Raw genomic sequence first — 24,946 nt, 5'->3', positions numbered from 1 at the left:
AGTGGCTTACCGGCACTTGAACACTTTTGAAATCCAATTTCTCCCACATTTCAATGAAATAGCCAAGGTTCTTCTCGTCTAGTAAAAGGTAGACGGGAACTCTACGCTTGCTTGCTGCTGCCACAAGGTCACAGAGGATGTCCACATCCGTGAAGAGGTCCATCACAACGGCAATCACCTAAAGAAAACAAAAAGGAAATACATGAATATCTGTTTTGCAAACATTAGAGTGATCATTTCAGTCTAAAAAACATGAAATCACCAGTCCTCATTACACCCAAAGGCACTAGCATGATGTATTCCAATAACAGGAAAGTCTTCTGCTTCACTGCCCAGAATCATTTTCACCTAAACTGTGTCTTTCTCCCAGGGAGAAATATGTATAGGGCAAAGCATATCAGCACTTACCATAGGAAAGGTCCTGACTCTCGTTCTGGAAGGGCAGATATTGAGAATGGTGGGACTTCCTGTTGAGACAGGGCCATTATTTCACGGCCGAGATTTCAATGTCTTGACACTCTGCCCTGTCCAAACATAGAGGATTGAAGTTATGGGGGCACCGGCATGAAAGGACACCGCTGTCCTCACTACATACAATGAGTGCATTTATGTGCATGTCGCAAGAGTGGAGCCGCGATCTCTGGTAAAAATGGTTGCTGGGGAGAAGGTAATGGGTGAGTGGCAGTTAGGGAGACGGGAGAAGGAGTCCGGGAACCAGGATGGGGAGAGGGTGAGCAGCAGAAACATGGTGTGTGGCATCATGTCAGCAGAAACATGACCCCAGTTCTCCTGTGCAGCATGTCAGTGTGTAAATAGTCATGCATACTATGCCAGCTACCACTGTGATGGTCGCCCAGCACCAAGGGTGCCGTACTGAGTGCATGCATGGGGCAACAAGATCAGGGTTTGTGGTAAGGAAAATGTGGAAAGGGGGAAGAGAAGGTGGGGACAGTGGGTACACGTAGCATTGGGGAGGGCATATAGGTATTTGTATTTTTTTGGTTTATATAGCGCTTTACGCCAAAGCGCTTTACAATATAACAACACGAATACATGGAATGTAATAAAAACAAGAAGCAAAGTACAAACATGAAACAAACCACTAAGCCAATACATAGAACAATTTACCTAGGTAAGTGAATGAGGAAAGGATGGGGGAAGGGAAGGGAAGGGGAGGGAGTCAGAACTGGGGAATAAAATGAAGTGCAAGGGGAGTGGAGGAGGCGTAAGAGGAATTGGAACAGGAAGGAGAGGTAAGTAGGGGGAAAAATGAGGGAAGTGAGAGAGGAGTAAGGGGAGATAGTAAGGGATGTCAGGGCGGGGAATGGAGAAGAGATTTCAAGGAGGCACAGAAGAAGGAGTAGGTGGGGATGGAGCGGATGGAGAGAGGTAGAGAGTTCCAGTGTAGGGGGGCAAGGAGCTGAAAGGAACGAAAATGAGAGGAGGCACACAGGGACAGGGGAACAGTGAGTAGGAAGAGATCAGCAGATCGGAGGGAACGGGAGGGAGTGTAGAATGAAAGAAGGGAGGAAAGTTAGGGGGGAGCGAGATCGTGAAGAGATTTAAAAACAAGACAGAGGAAGTGAAATTTAAGTTGGGAGTTCAGGTAAATCAGGAACTTGGGCTAACATGCTTGTTTCTTCTTGGATGTGTGATTTTTCACAGATGGGGGATTGAGCAGAGGTTCTGCTGAAGAAGAAACGTGATTGTGTTGAACTAATAGTTGGTGTGTTCTTTTTGGAAGATGGTACGTACCTCTTTGAAGTACAAGTGAGGTTTCGGTGGTTACGTGATAGGCTCAAGGTGTGCTCAAGCGATCTCAAACGATCCCTTGACGTATGAGTGCCAGTATGATATGAAACTGTATAGGGCTTTCCCAACATAAAAACCAAGCTATGGGATGAGCAGGGTTTATGCTGTCAAACAAAGCTTAGTCAAGAATTAGCTGAATAGGTGAATGGAATTAGGGGGGCGAATGGGGAAAAATGGCAGCTGGAAAAGGCATTATAAGTTCATAGTCTTCATGACTGAGACCGTAGATCGATGAATCATGCTTGCTTAATCTGTGGGAATGCTTAGGGGTGGACGAGTCACAGCAGAGAACATTTGTTGATGTAAACCACGTCCTTGTTTTGCCTATCTCGCTTTACAAAATACGAATACGGGTTCCTTACTCAGTTTCGGTATTTCTTTGCTGAACCGATAATTGACAAGTGACATGAGTCAGTATAACAATGTGGCAATCCTTCATCCAGCCATAGAAAGCGCTGTACGAAAATACGCGGTTTCAAGACTCTCAACACAAAGGATGAACATGCAATAGTCCTAATATAATACTCGAATATCTTCTTTCTTTCACACTCTCACATTAACGCGGCATGTTCAGTGAAAACAATTAACCAAAATGGCTGGGGTAAGAGACTGGCAGCATCCACCCTCTAGCTACTATCACCCCACCCCTTCCTTCCTAATCACATTACATGAATTAACATCATATGGCCTTTGGACCCTCTGTCCACGATGTCATGTTATGTAATGTTGCATTAGAAGCCATTAGAAGTCATTTGTTAAGCGCCATAGAGATGCTGACAATTATCTCGATGGGCCAGACGATAATTTGCAAGTTACCCTTACAGAAGTTCCCAAGTGAGGAGCTGCCGGCTGCTTTTTCAGCAGTCAAGAGAAGATGGCGGCTGTAGCTTGTTAACAGAGGGAGCTCTGGCTTTGAGGCCTTCCACAATGCTCATTTGTTAGTGTGAGCTTTTTTTAATCATGTTTCGTGGCTAATGCTGGTCAAGCTTTGGAGCGTTCAGAAGTGCGCTGGCGTTTGTGTAACTTGTTCCTGCTTTACAGCATCTGTAACCATCAGGTTGAGCCTGACAAGACAAGAGGTGTGTTTTGTTCACATTTTGCTGGTTCTCTTGGATAGCCAGGTATTGCATGGAGGCGATGTGAAAGGTTTTGTTTGGGGTGAGAATACGAGGTTGGATAAAGGAGGATGGTGGAGCTTGGTGTGGCACAGCGGCAGAAGATGGAGTAGGTGGTTGTGTGTGATTGATTGTGGGAGACGGAAAAGGTGTGTGGTATAGGTGATGGATGAGGGTTGCTAGAGCGTGGAGAAAGGCAGGAGGACTCAGGGAAGGAATATGTACACCAGCAGTCAAACTATCCAACTATCTGTGAGAGATCTGTGTAGTATCAGGCGCATACAAATGAAACAAGTGATGCAAAACTACTTTCTTTATTTACGGTCGTCCAAAAGACCTTACACAGTGTGCATCCTTCCTTCAACCCCTCCACTAATGTCCACGTCCTATCCTGCACAACATGATACCTCTCTAGAACTTGTGCAACAACATGGGCCAACATTTAGTCCTTTCTTCGATACATCCACGGGGGCCTCTGATGTTCTCATGCAGACCCTGGCACATGGGATCAGCTCCTTCATGGGCAATTGGCTAATCTGTCACCAGGCGTTCATGGTTTCCAAGAGTCTCACTCAGTGATGCAAGAGGCCCTTCTGGATCTGGCAGCTCATGCTCTGTAAACGTTTAGAAATGTGAGGAAATTCAGGGATTGTGTGCTAAAAATGTGCAGTCTTACAAGCCATTAGCTGTTGCACCAGGACCACATCATCTCAATTAACTTACTTCTCATAGGGTCTGCAGCACTTGCTAGCATAGGGTTTCCTTTTGCTGTGGTATTATTGATTCTTAGCTGATTCAAGGACGCTTTGGTGTTCAAAGTTTGACCCAGTGGAAACTGCAATATTCCACTTGTATCACCCGGCTAAACATCAGTTTCCGATGGGCACCTGTGGTATAATGTGATAGTCTCTAAACAGCTGTTATCAGCTGGATTCTTGTGCAGTGGCATACTTGAATGCACTTCTGGCTCAGGTTGTGGAGTTCAGAAAGCTTATTTAAATACTGTGATGCTTTAAAACATCTTTTGATCCTAGAGGGGGGTAAATGTATCCCATGGATAACCCATGTGAAGAAGCAATTAATAGGGCTGAATGAAGCTGCACTTTGGGAATTACCAGATAAAATAGATACATCTGCTGTGCCCAGGATTAAGAGGACAATAAAAGCGAGAGATAAAGGGTTGATGCTGGAAACCGCAGGATACATTAAGCTGGGCCCGGCCTATATTGAGCACAAACTAGATTTTGGTTTTCAATGTTATCTTGACTATATAAATCTGCCATATGAGAAATCCCTGTATATGCGCATCAGAATGGGAACGCTTCAATTAGAATCCTTTACTAAATCGTGGGGCAAAGGCGGAATCAGGTATATGCTCCTTATGTGGTTTAGGTATGGAAACTGCTATTCATTTTTTGTTCATCTGTGCTCCAATGAAAGATTTAAGAGTACGATACTTAAATTATTTTCTTAGGATAACTAACACACGATCTATTATCGAAGCAATGACATTTTGTAGATTTTCTAATGATCTGCATATTGTATTTGCAGTTGCCCGTGATATTCATAGGGCTTGGTTGCTAAGATAGAAATGTATGAATACGTGCATTTTAGGATACAGCGACTGATTTAAAGTCTGGGATTTTAATCAGGCTGCGAGTATACTCTCCTCTTCTTAACTAGGATGGAAAAAGGGACGTTTTTAAGGATAATTATAATGGAAACGCTGTAAATTTGGAACATGTTTGTATGTTTTATCTTGTATGTATTGCATGTTTGTTTTGTTTTTTATATGTATTGACTGACTGACTGAATGCTCTTCTTAACACGGCCCATGAATCGCTCCATCAAGCATTCGCCTAAGGCCACAGTGGAGAAATTGTTCGGTGGTGGAAGTTCATATGGTCTGCAAAGGATAGAAATTCCTTTCCACGTGAATAAGACCCATTCCACGCCTTACAGAATACAATTAAGTGAAACAACTTATTAAATGCCAGCAGAGATCCAATGAGGTGGGCAACACTACTTGGATGTCAGGATATCCTTAGCAGTGACCTTGAGGCAGGTATTGGCCGGAAGGAACAGAACAGAAAGAATTCTACCACCTCTTCCTCTCAAACAGCCTTCGGCAAAGAGATCATTCATAGAGATATTGGCTTAGCCATTTGGGCGATGCTTTGACAGAAATGGCAGGTTTGTAACATGGCCTCCACTATTTTCTAAATGGTGAGAAACCATGCATTTTAGTGCACAAGCCTTTATTGTTTATTATTGCAGAGAATTGGCAATCAGAATCCTTCAGCCATCTGGACCATCACAGCGCACAGTTGCTTCAATTTGAGATATCAAAATGCAGGAGCAAATTAGTGATATGGCGTCCATACAAATGTGAGAAGGAGTCACCAATTTGTCATGTCTGTGCTGCAAGGAGGGGATCCTTCACTGGAAATTGTGTGCCAGCATGATGAATAAATTGATGGACAAAGGTTCTACAAGGTCGGACTGGGATGTGCTGTGATGGGCATCCAGTTGCTGGACTACCAACTTGGATGTGGACAGCATTGAGGCATCGATAACCTGTGCAGGCTTTGAAAGCAGGAGGAACCACACTGCTGCGCAAGGTTACGCTGCAGGCCAGCCTTTCAACACATTTTCCCACTGGAAGATACACAACAGGGCATAGGTGAAACGCTCAGCAGGCAGCAGCAAACTGAAGCTCACGTTCCACAGTGATAGCCATGTCCTCCCGGTGCTCAAAACTGAAGTCACAGTATCGGAAGAAAAGGCATTCATCGCCAGTGTAGTATTTGAGTGAACAAGCATACACAGGAGGCAAGTGAATGGGAACCACTTTCTTTACTCATCTTTCTGCAAGTACACACCAGAACCCTCATGCCATATGCTGCTTCTTTCAACTCCTCCCCTGCCGGCCACAACATTTAATTTTCAACATGATTATCTGCATCAGTTTGACTGAATGTGATTGAGTGCAGGCGGTGACTGAGAGGCAGGTGAGGGTAAACAGTAGCATGGTGTCAGGATTATGGAGATGGGCCATGGCAATGTGTATTTGGTGGTTATATGGGTTCTACGCATGGTAGGAGTGCTGCAGTTTTCAGGTATAGTCAATGGGTGGCTGCCAAAGACTTGCATATGCAGCATGGTTGGGGGTTAAGGTGTGTGTATAGGTGCGAACAAGGGTATCAGTGGGTTCAAGAAGGAAGGTGGTGTAGATGTGTGTAGTAACAAAGTGGTGACACAGAAGAGGATTTTGGAATTGTGATTGGTGATGGGGAACGTGATGGTGCTACAGAGGGTGGGGTGAATGTGGTGGGGCTGTGGATCATGATCTGGTGAGGATAATCATGGTGCAGTGAATAGTGATCTTACTGATGAGTAGTCATGACAGTGGAGTGGAAGGTAATGCAGGTCTGGATGTGGATAATGATGCAGATAGTGATGGTGGCTTGGCTAATGATGATGATGCCTCGGATAGAGATGGCGATATGGAGAGTGACGGTGGTGCAGATAGTGATGGTGGTGCAGATAGTGATGGTGGCGCAGATAGTGATGGAGGTGCAGATAGTGATCGAGGTGCAGATAGTGATCGAGGTGCAGATAGTGATCGAGGTGCAGATAGTGACGGTGGTGCAGATAGTGATGGAGGTGCAGATAGTGATGGAGGTGCAGATAGTGATGGTGGTGCAGATAGTGATGGTGGTGCAGATAGTGACGGAGGTGCAGATAGTGACGGAGGTGCAGATAGTGACGGTGGTGCAGATAGTGATGGAGGTGCAGATAGTGACGGTGGTGCAGATAGTGATGGAGGTGCAGATAGTGATGGAGGTGCAGATAGTGATGGAGGTGCGGATAGTGATGGTGGTGCGGATAGTGACGGAGGTGCAGATAGTGACGGTGGTGCAGATAGTGACGGTGGTGCAGATAGTGACGGAGGTGCAGATAGTGACGGAGGCGCAGATAGTGACGGAGGTGCAGATAGTGATGGAGGTGCAGATAGTGATGGATGTTCAGATAGTGACGGAGGTGCAGATAGTGACGGAGGTGCAGATAGTGACGGAGGTGCAGATAGTGACGGAGGTGCGGATAGTGACGGAGGTGCGGATAGTGATGGTGGTGCAGATAGTGATGGTGGTGCAGATAGTGACGGAGGTGCAGATAGTGACGGAGGTGCAGATAGTGACGGAGGTGCAGATAGTGACGGAGGTGCAGATAGTGACGGTGGTGCAGATAGTGACGGTGGTGCAGATAGTGACGGTGGTGCAGATAGTGACGGTGGTGCAGGTATTGACGGTGGTGCAGGTATTGACGGTGGTGCAGGTATTGACGGTGGTGCAGATAGTGACGGAGGTGCGGATAGTGACGGAGGTGCGGATAGTGACGGAGGTGCGGATAGTGACGGTGGTGCGGATAGTGACGGTGGTGCGGATAGTGACGGTGGTGCAGATAGTGACGGAGGTGCAGATAGTGACGGAGGTGCAGATAGTGACGGAGGTGCAGATAGTGACGGAGGTGCAGATAGTGACGGAGGTGCAGATAGTGACGGAGGTGCAGATAGTGTCGGTGGTGCAGATAGTGATGGTGGTGCAGATAGTGACGGAGGTGCAGATAGTGATGGTGGTGCAGATAGTGACGGAGGTGCAGATAGTGACGGAGGTGCAGATAGTGATGGAGGTGCAGATAGTGATGGAGGTGCAGATAGTGATGGAGGTGCAGATAGTGACGGTGGGTTGGCTAATGATGATGATGCCTCGGATAGAGATGGCGATATGGAGAGTGACGGTGGTGCAGATAGTGATGGTGGTGCAGATAGTGATGGTGGTGCAGATAGTGATGGAGGTGCAGATAGTGATGGAGGTGCAGATAGTGACGGTGGTGCAGATAGTGATCGAGGTGCAGATAGTGATGGAGGTGCAGATAGTGACGGTGGTGCAGATAGTGATGGAGGTGCAGATAGTGATGGTGGTGCAGATAGTGATGGAGGTGCAGATAGTGATGATGTTGCAGATAGTGATGGAGGTGCAGATAGTGACGGTGGTGCAGATAGTGACGGTGGTGCAGATAGTGATGGAGGTGCAGATAGTGACGGTGGTGCAGGTATTGATGGTGGTGCAGATAGTGCCGGAGGTGCAGATAGTGACGGAGGTGCAGATAGTGACGGAGGTGCAGATAGTGATGGAGGTGCAGATAGTGATGGAGGTGCAGATAGTGACGGTGGTGCAGATAGTGACGGTGGTGCAGATAGTGATGGTGGTGCAGATAGTGATGGTGGTGCAGGTATTGATGGTGGTGCAGATAGTGATGGAGGTGCAGATAGTGATGGAGGTGCAGATAGTGATGGAGGTGCAGATAGTGACGGTGGTGCAGATAGTGACGGTGGTGCAGATAGTGATCGAGGTGCAGATAGTGATGGAGGTGCAGATAGTGACGGTGGTGCAGATAGTGACGGTGGTGCAGATAGTGATGGAGGTGCAGATAGTGATGGAGGTGCAGATAGTGATGGAGGTGCGGATAGTGATGGAGGTGCGGATAGTGATGGTGGTGCGGATAGTGATGGAGGTGCAGATAGTGACGGTGGTGCAGATAGTGACGGTGGTGCAGATAGTGACGGAGGTGCAGATAGTGATGGAGGTGCAGATAGTGATGGAGGTGCAGATAGTGATGGAGGTGCAGATAGTGACGGTGGTGCAGATAGTGACGGAGGTGCAGATAGTGACGGAGGTGCGGAGAGTGACGGAGGTGCGGAGAGTGACGGTGGTGCAGATAGTGATCGAGGTGCAGATAGTGATCGAGGTGCAGATAGTGATCGAGGTGCAGATAGTGATCGAGGTGCAGATAGTGACGGTGGTGCAGATAGTGACGGAGGTGCAGATAGTGACGGAGGTGCAGATAGTGACGGAGGTGCAGATAGTGATGGAGGTGCGGATAGTGATGGAGGTGCGGATAGTGATGGTGGTGCGGATAGTGACGGAGGTGCAGATAGTGACGGAGGTGCAGATAGTGACGGAGGTGCAGATAGTGACGGTGGTGCAGATAGTGGCGGAGGTGCAGATAGTGATGGAGGTGCAGATAGTGATGGTGGGGCAGGTATTGATGGTGGGCAGGTATTGATGGTGGGGCAGATAATGATATCTGGTTGGATGGTGATGTAGAAGGTAAATGTGGTGTGGATGGTGATGGTGGTGTGGAAAGAGGGTGTTGCGGTTTGAAAGGGGAGTGTGATATCTAGGACAAGTTAGTTCTGTGGAAGGGAGTAGTGGTATGAAAAACAATACAGTGAATCTAGGATTAACAAACAATAAAAAAAAGTTACTTAATCAAACAAAACCAGATATTCATATTTATTTATACATTATATGACCTGAATTAAACCTTTCACAAACAGCCATAAAACAGTAAACAGAATCCAATTTACAGATAAAAACTATTCATCCACGACAAATTATAAATACCTTTAATATTCTCATAATAATTATAAATATATAGCAATTACCAATACACCACATAGCGTAGAAAAACACCCAGTAACCAGGGGGATACCAAAATGTGCCAGAGAGACAACCAACATAGCCATCGCAGGATAGTAATTCCTCATATATCCAACATAGGCGTCATAGGTCAGGGCGATGCCTTGCAATGCTAGACACAGCCTTGCATGCTCGTCTGGTGCCATCATGAGCCAAATGTCATTACATATACCCTGGGACTGGCATCATATGCAACGTGAAGGTTCGTGTACGTTTGTGCCACCTCTTACAGCCAATAACATAGCAACCTTTGCTCTGCTTCCACTATCCCCTGCAACCCCAGCCTTTGTTCTTGCAGGGCCCCAATGTCCAATAAGCCACGCAAATATAAGAAGCCATGTTATAACAAGAACCAGCAACATAACATGGCATATGCAAGGTGCATCCTTACATGTCAGTCACTGCAATGAAATGCCATATAAACCTCACATGCCCATGCAATACCATCATGTGCCAGTACACCCCATGTACCCAAGCACTTCTACAGCAATTAAATGTACAGCCTCACATATCCATATACTTACTTCATACGCTATGCTCCCCTTACTAAACACATGTACCACCTAGTATGTCAGTTATAACTTCAAATACCAGATGCAGCTATTATACGTCAGGAGCAGCATTAACTGTGAAAACACTACTGCCATAGTACACCAAGGGCAGACTCTTTGAATGTAGACGTCTGTGCCCCAAGGTGGGCATCAGGTAGGTATTTGGAGGCAGGCATCCCGAACAGAGCACTGATGTGTGATTACATCTTCAGCCGGGGAATGAAGGCATGAGCTCCTCTCCTTGGCACCTCTACCCACCTGTTACCTCTGGTGGGCAAAGAACAGATAACTTGTGAGCAATGTTCCCTCTAAGCTGTGTGCATGTGCAGTTGCCCAGTTTCTCTCTATGTCCCGCTCGGAAGAGTCTTAGCAGCGCATGTAGATAATTCCCACCTTCTGAAGAATTAATAATGAATAATAATTAATAATGCACAAGCCACAGCAATTACCTGACATTGGGTTTCTCTCTTAATAAAGCTAAATTATACCAACCAGTCTTGATATTCTGGTCTAGCTATTCACATCTCCATACCACGCAAGCGTGACCTTAAACATCTTAAAACCCTAAAACAGAATAAGTTGCAAGAAGTAAACAATATGAAAATCTGGCTCCATCAACTGAAGATCTAACAAAGATATGTCTGCATACTTTAACCAAATAACCGTTCCTCCCCACCCATGACTCTACCTCACTTATACTTTATGACTAACTTCCGCCCAATTCCACATCTAGATGTTACTGGACAACCTTGAATCTGCCTACCTTGGCTCTGCAAAATGTTACCAGACTTGTACATACTTCCACTATTTTGTTGAAATATGAATAACACTCAACCACCAGCATTTCTGTTATCTTGGTGCCTTAGCAAAAGCGTCACCCACACTATGTAACCCAACTGTCACCTGAAATATCGGATACTGACTGCAAGTAAGCAGGCCACATGGATTTTAACCTCATCCTAGGCTTCCTATTCTTTGTACATATGTCACACAGGTGCTTTTGAAGCTGTAACCTTGCAAGTTAATCCATTAACTCAAATAAATATGAATATGTCCTTTACAGATTTTGATTGTGCAAATGTCATGCTCAGCCTCTCCTACTATAGCATTGCTAACATTACCCACTAGGTGGAGAGCAACATTGTAACACCATTTACAGGGCATGCAAGAGATTACATGTATGGAATATGCCTGGCAAGACTCATACTTAACATTATGGCAACTGACATTAAGAGACTACAATGCTTGTCACAGAATCTGCATCATTTCCAAGGGTTCAGAGCTGTGTTGGACACAGACCTTAACAAATTAACAAATAAAAAAGGTAATTGCTATAAATGGTATCACTGGGCACTTGTCTAATCCTACATAAAATAAATAGGGTGAGGGATGTTGCAAACAATCTCGTATTCACTGCAAAATAATTGTGTGTATGCAGATTCATGCCTTTTTCTCACACTGCACATAGCACCATGTTGAGGATTTAAATATGTTTTGCTTGCAAGGTTGTGTGGGTATGCAAATATCACAGTGAGTGTTTTACTGCTACAAACCTTTGCTTTTTACAGAGCCCTGTCAACTAGTATTGGAAGCTAGCACAGGAGCCATGGAAGAGGGGGTTGAGGGTAGAGGGGAGAAATGGACAAAGGAGAATACCCTTTGTTATTGTACGCCCTATTTGGTATCAAATGATTTTTCAGGTACTAAAAACAATAATTAGATGTGCCACTAGGGACCCGTTTTGTTTATTAAAACATGTTCTTTCCTCTTTAAGTTTCTCTTGGGATCAGGCAGTAATACAATTCCTCCTTATGCCACTCCTGGATTTGAAAATATCAGTGGTCTTCGTGGGTAGGTTCCTATGTGTTCACTGTTTACACTTATTTTTATTCCCTATTTTTGGTGGGCACATTTTTCTGTTTTTAGGGAGTAAACCTGGGTGCTATGTATGCCTCTTAGCTGTAAGGCTGGTGTTGAGTAAGTGTTGCAAGTATCCCGACACAAATTATGGGATGCATATTCTCCTGGCCCCTCAATGACTTCTTTACAGTGGCACGTGAATTCTCGTTGGCATGTTTTCTAGCACATTCTATGTAGTTGCCCTATTCCATCTGGCAAATAAAGTATCATGACTGAATATTTTGCCAGTCACATCAATTATGTGTATTACAAAAAACAAATATTGCTTATGATGGGTGTTTTTTTCAATGGCATAAAACAGTTTCTGCATTGTCTCTGAGCAGTGTCGACAAATGAATAGCCACAACTAAACCATAACTAAACCTATTATTTGTACTTGGAATACAATGCTTTTTATGCGTATACACACTCTTCTCTGCAAAGGAGTACTTTTCCTAGTTACTGTGGCAATTCTTGAAGTCTTGGCATGGTTGATGAGCCAGCTTTATAATAACACAAAAAACGTTATCTTTTTAGCCTATAGCTTTGAAAAAAAGTGCTGTAATATGCACCTTTTACACTGATATGCAAAGAATTGTAGTGGTTCGGGATGTGGAAAATTGACTACCAAACCTTTCAGAGATGATAGCTCACTCACTACACATGCTCGCAAAGTGGCTTAACTTGTTAGTTGCGCACATGGAAAATAATGTGTGCAAGAAAGCCAACCATTTCCGCACTTTGAGAGAAATAATAACAGGAAACATTTGTTGCGAGTAGACATGCAGTGTGCTCTGGCCTGTGTGACGGGCATAATTCATCGATCAGGACTGACTTATCAGTGGTGTTCCTCTCCTTGCCCAGTTATCCACAAAATGTGTACTATTAGCTGGTGATGGGAAGAGGGTGGTAAGAGGAGTTCTGAACCCTTGCACCTCCCTAGATATCTCAGCAGTAAATATGAATTTGTTCAGGGATGTGGAAGGTGTGGGTCCTGCAGCTAGTAAGCATGCTTTTAAAGAGCCATGTTTCATTTCTACTGCACCTTACCTGTGCAATCAGGGGTAGCAGAGGCAGAGCTGGATGTTGCAGAGGGAATGGAATGGATAGCAGCTGCTACCCATGACGCTTTATTGACATCCAAGGACAAACCCATAATCTGAAGAGAAAAGCAACCCACATCCACTTCTTGTGATGCACCTGGGACCCCGCTATCTCTCTGGAATGATGTGCCTCGGCTAGCAGGGTAGAGACGGTGTGAACAAAAGGGGTTCAATCTGAGAGAGACGTTGGGCCAAGTCACTACAAAAATATAGGGTACAGCCACCCAACACCATAAGAAAATGGTACTGCCTGAATTTAATGGAACCTGGCTTTGGGGGGTGAACTACACGGAGAAAGAAAAGGCAAAACAAAGCATTTCTTGAATGCTTTTTAGAGCTTTAATCTGCTTTAGGTTCTATTTTGACCTTAGTCCTCTTTCTGCAATTGTTTTAATCTAATACAGTGGTCTTCAAAGTGGGGGGGGTCACCCCCAAGGGGGCCCGGAATGTTGTCTGGGGGTGGCAGACTCTTTAAAAAGGGATTAAGATGATTGTGTTTAATATAAACTATAAGCAGATTTTCTATAGAAAGCAGTCACTTTAATCCTTTTTCAAAGAGCCTTGGCCCCACCCAGGACATTCTTTGAGACCCCGGGGTGGGTGCAATCCCTAGGTGTGGGGGGGGGTGAGAGGAGGGAAAGACCAAAAATGTTTACTCAAGGGGAGGATAGGTATGAAAAAGTGTGAACACCACTGATCTAATAGGACACACAGAAATGAGGGTGCTAAAAAGTCCAGTGGCTCCTGTAATAACTGTTCTCCAGAAAAGATTTTAATAGTCCTTGAAATTCCCTGTTTCTAAGAATCACCTGTTCTTCCGTCATGACTATTTGCATGCTCGCCCTTTCCAGAAGAAAAATATCTAAGCACGTGATGTTCATCAGTATGTGCACGGAAACTGGAAATGCCACATCTCTAAGAAAAATTAAATGACTCATGCAGTTTGTCACTTCTGGGCTCAGCAAGCAAACACAGATAATGAAAGTCAGTTTCATTTAGTGACCTACAGTAGGTCATGCTGACAATGTTACTTATATTTCCTGCTATGACTAAAAGACAAAACAAGTGAAACTAGTCACGAATAAAATGCACAGGTTCACCGTGAGGTGACCAGTTCATCCTTGCTGGGAAGCAACCTTCCAGGTCTGGTTAGGCATGATTATAGATTTCATATAAGGTAGTAGAGCAGGTCCTGCCATTTTGGTGGCCTCTTAGCCCATGGTTCTGGAAGACAAAGTAGTGGGGTGTTTAGGGAGAGGCAGTACAAGATATTGAAAAGGAGAGTTTGTTAGTTGGGGTGGGCAGGATGATCCTGTACTATTGCTATGGGTGCTTGCTGTGTTTGGTTTCATTGTATGATGATTGTTATGTTGTGGGAGTTTGGGAGAGTCTTAAAGAGGCTTGTGTCCATGGTCGCTGCGCCAGACATATGTACCTGGTAGAAACTGGCCAGAGTGCAGGCTAATATTAATGTTGTGATGGAAGAGAGGTCTAAAAGGTTGGTTTCTGATGTGTATGGTGCATGCTGCGACTGAGCAGAATGCCTTGATCTTTGAGTTACGGTCATTTCATTCCTGGTCTGGTCCAGTACACAGCTGGTGGTGCTCAATGTCTCTGGTCTGTTACGAAGGACACACAGACGAGACAATCCTGATTGACTTTAGTCTCCAGTGCACCCTTGTTTGAGACTTCGGGCTCAATTTTAGAATGGTTAGTGCATGCTGTACCACGCATGTTTTTTTGGTCCTTTGGAAGGTGAGCTTCCATGCTAGTTAATCTATCGTGGTCCGGTGAACAGCCAGGTTTTACGAGATTTTCTAATGGACAGCTGCCCAAAGGCATGAATAAAGTGGGAACAGTTCCCAGGACAGTGATAACAGTGCCCACAGGCATACAGAAGGCGAGGACAGACATAGTAGTACAGAAGGAGCTGTGGAGTGGAGGTGCATGTAGATTGTAGTATTCATAGAATAATTCTATTCAATAGTGGGAAATGGAGTGTGAGAAAGAAAGGGCGACAAAGAATAGAGAGGTGGATTAGGAGTTGCCACAGAGGGAAGGACTGACATAAGTAAGGAGGAGAGAAGAGGAAGCCTGTAAAATAGAGTGGCCTGAAAGAAGTGGAGGGGAGCAAGAGGGAGGCCTGGTCCTGGGGAATAAAGGTAGGCATTCCTAGCCACCAAGGAGACCATGGTATAGTCAGCCACCCCAGACCATTCTAAGCTCTCCTGGTACACATCCTAATCTTTGGGCCTTCGCATACTTGACACCCAGGTCCCTCTCTTCCTGGACCCCTTCTTGACCATTGTGGGAGATCACCTCAATGAGAAAACATAGGGAAGGACAAGAAGCGACTAATCAACAAAATCAGATCACAGAGAAGAAGGACGAGGAAAGTGGAGATGTCCCAGGGACTCTGTGTCAATCGAGGACTGACAAAGGGCTCAGGAGAAAGCAGGTCCTAGACACTGGGAGGAAAATGTCTTCTTACTAGAGACTGTATTTGCACATATTGGACTGTCCAGCCAGAAAGGGCACCCCAGAACTTTGTAATGCTGGAGAGAGTCCATTTCTGAATTTTTTGTTTCTCTGACCCACCTAAGATGAACTACCACAATTAGTCTAACACTAACACCTAATAACTAGCCCATTTGTTATGTTGCCACTGTACATCGTCCTATCCTATGAAGGACCCCACAACAGGAACCCACAGAGGTGTTGCTCATCCTCTCTATCATGACACCTCATGTCCTATACTCCCTTACTCTGACTTCACATTTTATATGATATAGTGGCCATCATGGTGACCACATGTCACTGTTTGTGTCCATCAGGTACTATGTGCTCCCTTCTAAAGATCCAGCTTTCAGGCCTACTCATCCCATTGCTAAATAACACAGTTTTTTCTGGATGAATTCTGGTGTAATATTATTGGGGGCAAGTGATGAAATGCTCAAATTTTTCCACAAGGCAACATTGCAGAAGCAGTGCAAAACATGGTGTGGAATTAGACCAAAAAAGTAGTTTGCCACAAATTAGTAACCCCAGATGGAACCAGATGGAACCTCATTGCAGTTAAAATCCAGTTGGACTAATGTGCCACGGTCGGAGAGCAGGCAAAGGGTGCACTGATGTTATTTAGACTATAGTTTTCCAGCAGCCACACCTTCACTCACCAGCTGACCTCTTTGATACGTTGATCTCTGCAACTGAGGAGTCCTCGTCTGTGTGAGGAGATAAGATTTACACTCCTGGTGAAGCACTGGCACAGAAGACTGCAGAAAAAAGGGGTGAGACTGTTTCATGCACAAAGTGTGATGATTTAATGATGCTGTATGGTCTGATGTTATGAAAATATAATGTTGTATTTTCTATGGGAACATACTGTTAATGAACCATAGAGAAATACACTTGAGAATATAATGTGTTTTCTATAGGGAGCATACGGTTAATGAACCATAGAGAAAAACACTTGGTGTACACAAGTTGAAACTATGGTAGGGATGAATCATGAAATAAGCATGTAGATTGCATTGATTGCATTGATTGTGGGTGCACTTGAGTGGGACATTATCAAAGCAGCTTTGTGATCACAAAAAAATGAAAGAAATGGGATTGCAATGTTGTAAGAGTTGACCGCAATTAGTAAAACATGTACCTGATTCCCTGGAAGGTACACCAGGATGGGAATTATTGATCAGGAGAAGCTTGGGGTTAGTGTTGTTTTTGCACAAATGGCATGAATACACTGCCAACAACCCTGATGTACAATTCTCAGTGCATGGTTCTTTTGACCTCGAAAGAATAGGATAGTTAAGGGAAATATTAGCAGCGATAAGGCCATTAGAGCCCTGCAATGGGAAACGTGTAAACAATGGGAAGAGTATGCTCGACAAAAATCTATAAGGGAAGCACATTTTAAGAAACGCATGCCACATTCTGAGAAAGAGAAAAAGAAAGCGTGTGCATATGATCAGAAAGAGATGAAAAAAGATTGAAATGAGAGAGACTGCGAAGATACAATGTGGATTAAGGGTGTGCATGATTTTGCCAAGGCTTACCTCTCAGCCCCAACACCTGAATCAAAAGTGACCTTAGATGATGAGACAGATCCGTTGTTAGAATGTTTAATGGTTAAAAGGCCTCCCCCCCAACCCCCTATTGGATACCTAGGGATGAGGTGGTCTCCTCGCCCCCTCGTACTCCAAGGATTTCAAGCCACGACACAGAAACTGCTGAAAAGCTACTGTTGGCATGGATCAAAAATGGGGTGGAAGGAGTAGAACGAGCTAAAGTGTATGTGCCCCAGCAACGAGAAACGCTTATATTTGCAACAGTACAAAGGCAGTACAAAGGCTATGCAAACAAATGTGTCTGTTACATAAAAAGGTTAATGAGGACGATGATGTGTATCCCCTGCCAGATGACTATGAGGACATGGAACAAGAAATCCAAGAGCATAAGCTTGATTCAAACTTCTGTTTTGCAATAGTGTCACATTGTTTATTGTGGATTATACATGCCCCATCAAAGTCTACTGTAACTCAAGCATTTCCAATGAGAGAAGTGCCTGGGTCTGCCACTGATTATCTGACGCACCAGGTTCATGTTCCCTGGAATAGGATAGAATTACTGTCTTTTACTAAAAATTATCCAGATATTAGACAGAATCCAGAACAGTCGTATACCCAGACAGACCGGGTACTTAAAACAGGTCTGCTTGTATTGGGCGATATAGATCAGTTGTTTTCATGAATTCTGCCAGCAGATATATTGCGCCAATGTAGAATGCAAGATAGTTTAGATCCTGTCATGAAGTGGGATGAGCTGACAGAGGCAGCGAATGAAAGGGGGAAGAATGGGGAACTGTCCAAAGAAATTATATCTCTTCCAGCACTACTGCTAACACGTATCCAGCAAGTGTTTCCCTGCAAGCAAATGAAATGGGAAAAATGGACTGCTTGCAGACAGGAAGAAAGGGAGTTAGATGAAAAATAGTTTGCACGAAAGGAAGAAGCGTTTACCTCGTTTAGTGGAATGGACATGGTTATCCCATAGGGACAGAAATCCTTTTGTTCACATTTGGTAGAGGGATTGTTGCCTCACCTAAAGAATAATATGCAAACGTATGAGTCTACATGGCCTACTCAAACTGCTGCTCAGATTTTGACTATGGCTAGGTATTATGCCAATCACCATGCCAAAGATAAAGGGTAGAAGGAAAAGAAAATGAAGGAAGAGCCCTAATGCAACATGTTTTTGCAGAAAAGAGGCAGAGGTAATATGTATCGACAAAGAAGAATGTATAAAGGAATAAGAAGTGGTAGCGCCTCGCCAAGTAATGGAGCAGGTATGATAGACACCAGGTGTCATTTTTGTAAGGCAGAAGACCATTGTATAAGGAAGTGTCTGTTGCGCCAGAGAGCGAGGACGTTCTTATGGGTGAGGAATGACAAGGGGAATTTGTTTTTTAAGAACTGAGACAGGGAACAGTATAGTAACAAATGCTGGGACATCCGAAGAGACTAATGAGTAACAGCATAATTATTTTGATCCTAGGCAAGGCCAGCAATATTCAGCTAGGAATCATTATGAAAAATGACTATAGCACGATAGACTGCACAGCATAGGGCTGGTCCAAGGTCCAAAGTCCAAAGTGCAATATCTGATTCTGTACAGTTCAGTATAGGTCCTACATCTTACATGACCCAGCTTGGTGTCACTGATAAATGTGCTTTAAATCTGTTGGGAGTGGATTTGCTGAAACATTTGCATGCAACTATACATTGTTAGCACCTCGGTTCCCTTGCCATGGAATGCTGCTCTGCAAGAGTTTTGATGTTCTAAAATCTGCTTTATGTAATTGACCTGCTTTTAGGCACGCCTGATTTATGTTGGATGTGCATGAAAAGTAAGGCTGTGCGTTATCTGTACTAACTCAACAACAAGGAGGGAAAAAACAGACTGTGTGCATCTTTTTCTTCCACGTTGGACCCACTGGAGAAAAAAAACACTTCCAAATTGTTTAAAGGGGTGTAGCGGCTGAGGCCATTTCTATGAGTAAGCCGATGCCATAATATTGGGACACCAAGTTACATTGTGTGTGCCACATATAATTGAGATTTGATTGAATACAACTAAAACGCAGCACCTGCCAAATGCCAGGCTGACTAGATATGAGTTGACATTATTGGCTCCAAATATTGTCATACATCGCTAAAAACCATTGTTGAGGCTTGTAGGATAGCTCAGCATTCAGCCCAGGCAGCTGAACGTATTGCCGTTTCCAGAGTTTCTGAGAAAAGCTCCGTTCTTGTAGTTATTATTTTACTGACAGCCACTATGCGTTTGGAGTAGCTCACAACTTTGTCCGCTTATGGGCGGAGAGGATTTTCAACTTCACATGCAATAAAAATGCAGCATGGTAACATGATTTTTAAATTATTGTATGCACAGACCCTGTAAAAAAAACTGCCCGTCATCAAATACAGTGTAAGCAAGGCCATGGCAAATGACATGGGAAAGGTAATGCTTTTGCTGACCAAATTGCAAAGGCAACTGCACAGTCCCCTGTATCATCTATTTATATTACACACATGATCATATCTCATAATACCCTTGAAACAGTTTGAACTATTAAGACTGAGGCCTCTGAGCAAGAGTTTCAGGAACGGAAACAGACTGGGAAATATGTACATGGAAATTACCACATATGTATTTACCTTTAATGTTGTCCTATGCTTATGCCCATCGCATATAGGTGCAGAAGGAATGTGTAAAATTGCTTATTGTGACTTGTGGGGTGAAATAACCCTGAATACCATAATGAAAGGCCGGAGTCAGTGGGGGGACATGCCCCTCAGGAAAAGGCCTGCGCTGGAGTAATGTACAAAATGAGGCCCTTGCCAAACAAAAAGGAGCAAATTTAGGCATCTAAGCTGGGAGATGCAGGAAAATGTTCCTTGCCACACATGAGGGAAAGACCTCAGAAATCTTTTGAAAAAGGTCTAGAAAAGCTGAGACCATATTGGGAGAAATGGCCGCATCCAGCGTGTTAATTTGTGTGTAAGCTTGCACTGCAGAATGGAGTTTCTTTCACTATGACCAAAATCATAGCCTTCAAAGTCCGTTTTCCTTTATATTAAAGGCGTGCTCTTCAAAATGTGTGCAAAGCTTTCAACACAAGAGTTGGTTTCTGTCATGTTGGGAGCCTCGACTGGGTTAAAATGATGCAGTCAAATGAAGGCCTTTTCCACGGCTGGGACTACAAAAGACATTTTGATTTTGCCTTAAGTAACACTTTGTAAAACAAGATGTGCATCAAAGCCTTCAAAAAGGGAATTATGTTGCCCACATGTAACCTCTGCATGCAGGGAACAGTGTTGCAGGGATATTTTAACATATTAATGGAGTGCATTTCCAGAGTTCATGTCAAAATTAAAATGCAAGCTCAAAAGACAATTTCAGATGAGAAAGAAAGGTTAAGGGAATTGCTTGCCAGTAAGTTTCAATTTCCCCCACAAGTGAAACCAGTTCTTCAAAGCCCCGTTGCCATGCAGATGAGCTGAGGAATTCTCTGAATCCCCAAGTTGTAAGACCAAAAGCACTTAAGGCCTCCATAATATTTGTCTTAGCTGGCAATTAGCCAGTTGAAGCTCGTACAGCACCCCTCTTGATGTCACAGCCCCACATGGCAGAGGGCGGGGGCAGGTTTATGGAGGGGGTTTGTTGGAATTGAAATAATATTATGCCTCCTGTCGCAATAATTGAATGTGTATTGGCCTACGCCAAGTTGTCTAAAATATCATGTGAATAGACTCCGCGGCAAGGTCTTGACCTTAACGAAAAGTAATGTAAGTCGCCATCTTGGATTTAGCCGCCATTTTAGGTTCTCTTGTAATATGGAAATCACCCTGAACATCAAAATGGAGGCTGAATGACATTCTGAGTGAGATTCTGGCCGTTGTGACCTCCGCACACACGAATAATTAATATGCCTACAGGCCACTTGTCGGGGTCGCAAACTGAGACCTTGTCCTATTGCTGACCTATGTGTAAATGAAAAACTATATCAGCGAAACTGATCAAAATGCATACATTATAGGATTGACCTAGCAAGGAACCCTAGCCTGATCCCAAGAATGGTTAACCCGCGAGAGGGTTGGCCAAGGGCTGGACAAACCATATAAAAGACTCAAGTATTTCAATGTACGGTCTCTCTACTAATGCATCAAACCCTCGTTGAAGTTCGTTACGTTACTCTGAGAGCCGAACAGCTATCCGTTTGTCAATTGACTTTGGTAACTGTTGTAGCTTTTAAATAAAGCACTTGTATGTCCTTTGTAACCTGTGTTGGTGTGTTTCTTTTGGGCTCCCCAGCCTCATATCAATTTTTATGTTTTCACAGGTTGTTGTCCCTTTGTCTACAATTGGGAGACATGCTTTTCTTCGTGTAATAGCCACAATATCCATCCCAGAATATTCATGTGCGGATTTATGAAAAGCTGTTAGTGAGTTGCTTCTGGTGGGGTGAAAATTATTTTTCTGGCACCTACACAATCCAAGTTATTTATGAAAATATTATGGGGCATTCCTAGTGTGATGAAAAATAGAGGAAACATGAAAGAGGTAATCAATATACCTCCCACAGAATGCCAGATATTTCATGAATATAGTTGAGGAGTAAAGGAGGAAAAACCATAACTCGGCCATAGAATAACCTTCACACTTCTAGGTCGGATCATTTGATTCACAAAAAAACATAGTGTCCAAAAATGCTGGCATATGTGGCGTAATCTGATGAGAAAGGGCAGTTGTCATAATGTGTGATTTCCATGTGCAAGATCCAGATCCACCCCCTTGTCCCAGTCATATGATGGACGAGGGATCCTCCCCTGGCTCCTTAAATCACTCCCCTATTCTCTGGACCTACCGGCTCGCAGAGCGGGAGGGAACCCTTGACCAGTGCCCCATCAGTTGTGCGAGAAGGATGACACTAGTGATGTCATCTACCTTATGAATAGGTTACTCCACCTCAAATGAGGGACTCTCCCAGAAAATCTGGAGCTGTGCAGCTGCCAAAATTCTGAACCATTTTTGCAGAATTGGTCCTACTCTTGGGGCAAAAACCAGGACCTGGAGTAGGACCTTTTTGGAGGACAGAGAGAGGCCTTGACTGCCCCCTTGATGCCCCCTGGTGTGAAGCCCTGGCGTCCCTTGAAATCCACCAAGCCCTTTTCTTGTAAGTATAGACCTTCCCAATAGATTCAATAAGATATATATATATATATCCCAATAGATTCAATAAGATATATATATATATATCATCCTTGTCATAGAGATTCCCCATGGAATTCCCCATGGTAAACCCCATATCTTCTTTGCTTGTGTAATTCAGTCATTTTTCCCATGTACATATTTCATTTATGTGTGCATTGTAGTAGTTGTTCCCATTGAAAATCCTTTGTTTGCCCGTGCAATTCTGTCATTTTCCATTGAAGAGCATCCCTTCATTTGAGCAAATCCCTAGTATATTTGGTTCAGTAAATCAATTCATTTTGCCATTATTTCACAGGATAGGGAAAGGTAGCATTTGAAACTACCTCTCCCTTCCCTTGCGAGTCATTATAAGTATAAAATATTCCCCCAAGAAGCCATTTCATCAAGAGCTGAAAAACCAATTCTTCCGTGTGTTAAGAGGTGTTTCAAAACACATTTCCATTTGCATCTGTCCTTTTGAACCCAAACCAATTTTGTTTTTGTGAGTAATCCCTTTGCTCAAAGTCTCCCTGTTAAGTGCCCCTGTCATAGTAACTGAAAACCGAGTTCCTATGCGAGTTTACCGTTGTTTGAAGCGTGTGTGTCATTTGCTGCCCCAGTAAAAACGAGTGTGATTTCCATGTTCGTGTTTCAAAACATTTCTTTTAACCTTTGAAAAATTATTTTTCCTGCTCTATCCTTCTTCCCCTATCATATTGCTGTGCTTGGATTTTGAATTGCATTTCCTTCATTTTTCATTGCTTAGAGCTCGCCTGTCATTTCCAGCCACAGTAAAAACTAGTGGGATTTCCATTTAAGTTTTTCTAAAAATTTCGCTTCACCTGTTTAAACCCGTTTTTCTTAGCTTATTTCTCTTCCCCTACTGTACCCTGATCACAGATTTTGAATTGCATTCCTTTTATTTTGTTCATGTTTTGCCTGTATTCAAATCGAATTTCCTTTGTGTGCTAGCTAGTCTGTTTCGAGGCCCTACGTGTCTTCTAGAGTAAGCAGCCTGAAGTACCCTTGTGTGCTGTCCCATATGAGTAGTGTTAAAACATTGAACTGCATTTTTCCATTGTACTCCAAAACGAAATTTCCCCCCCTCTTTACTGGTTCCCCATCTTATGTCTGCGAGTACCACCACAAAACGGATTTGTTCATTGTATTCTTACCCCTGTCACTGCCTTCCATTCAAAGGGATTCAATACAATTGTTGTTTGGGGGTGTAGTGTCGCAGGGGTGTCAAGGGTTTTGACCCATGTTGAATCCTTAGACTGGGTAGATGTGGGGATGAGCTGTCGCCGCCCATTATTCTATCCCAGAACAAACTAAATCAATAGACTGGGTGGATGTGGGGATGAGCTGTCGCTGCCCACATTCACGCCAGAATCCAGGAGAACTGCGCAGTTGGCACAAGACCACTCCAAAGATACAACCTTCTTGTGGGGGGTTCCACATCACCACTCTACTGTAAGGATGCCATCAAAACAATGTTAAGCAAGGGTCCTATGCTATCAAGCAAAAGACCACTCTATTGAAATGCAGTAATTCAAGACAGATCCCAAAAATGGATGCAATACCGGTACTCACCACTATCAGAAAGCCGGCGTTTTAAAACCACCAGACCTTTGTGTAAAACTGAACAGAGGAACCCAAACCAGGCCAAGGAAAGACTTGCTAAGAGGTGGATACAATGTAAAACTATATTCTGAAATGACTTGAAGGAAGTAATTATTTAATGTATATGTAAAAATTGTAAGTTTGATTTAAACTGGGAACTAAAGTGACATTTAGCTGAATTCTGCCTGACAACTACCCCCGACAGGAGAAACCTGCTCAGCCACTCTTCCCAGGCCTAGCTGCATCCTGCTTCCCCACCAAAAGGAGTTGACACCTCTCTGATTAGATTAGGGGAGGGGCACCTGCAGGAGGTTGCACAAATGTCACGCCCCTCCGAGGACGGTGGTCCTTGTGGCATAAATGGACCTTAGGACGGCGGGTGTCAGCCATTTTTACTCACAAGATGGCCGCCGTAACCGGAGTTGCGGGTCTAGCCTCTGCACAACCCGGTTTCCAGGAAGTGCTGCCTCCCTACCCGGGAGTTGGTATATCTGTTTCCGAGATCAGCACAGAGTTGCGTTGCTACTCCGCTATCACAACGCTACGTAAGTTCGCTTCTAGGCTTCCTTATACGATTTGAAATACATTACATTTCAGCTTTCTAATTCTTTTCCTGTTCTGCCTCGCCCTTTTAGTGCAGCTCCCTTTGCCTCCCTTTCTCCCGATTCCACGGACTCCGTCCCTCTTTAACCCAAGTCTGCCTTCCGGTTTTGCTCCGGACCGCGGTAAGCTTAATTCGATATTCTTCGGAATATCTTTTCCCGTCTTTCCTTTCTTCCCGGCTCACTATGCTATCTTCCTTCGCATAGGTACAGGTACAAGTCACCCCGACATTACGACCGCCCACGCAAGACTCTGCTACACCATAACAACTCCTAGCTCCGCCCTATTAGCCTCTCAGGTAAAGACTTCCCCGTGGCTTCCCATTATTCTTTTCTGCTTTCCCACGGTTTCTCAACCAACCTCTTTTATAATCATAGAAGTATCCTGAGGCTGACTGGCACCTTTTCCCACACATCGTTCCTGTTTAAGGGTAATTA

The 24,946-nt window shown here is 44.1% G+C and overlaps 1 protein-coding gene across 1 annotated transcript in view; it reads right to left on the bottom strand.

The window, feature by feature from the left end:
* FAM83C (family with sequence similarity 83 member C) overlaps window positions 1-24,946 on the bottom strand; it is a 196,360-nt gene that overhangs the window by 49,214 nt on the left and 122,200 nt on the right. The window contains exon 2 of the mRNA XM_069652214.1: window positions 11-178. Within this exon, the coding sequence (XP_069508315.1) occupies window positions 11-178 (168 nt within the window). The remainder of the gene's footprint in view (window positions 1-10; window positions 179-24,946) is intronic.

Source organism: Ambystoma mexicanum, chromosome 3p (genome assembly GCF_040938575.1).
Source record: "Ambystoma mexicanum isolate Mex_15411 chromosome 3p, UKY_AmexF1_1, whole genome shotgun sequence".
NCBI lineage: Eukaryota > Metazoa > Chordata > Amphibia > Caudata > Ambystomatidae > Ambystoma > Ambystoma mexicanum.
This window is presented reverse-complemented; position numbering and strand designations above follow the sequence as displayed.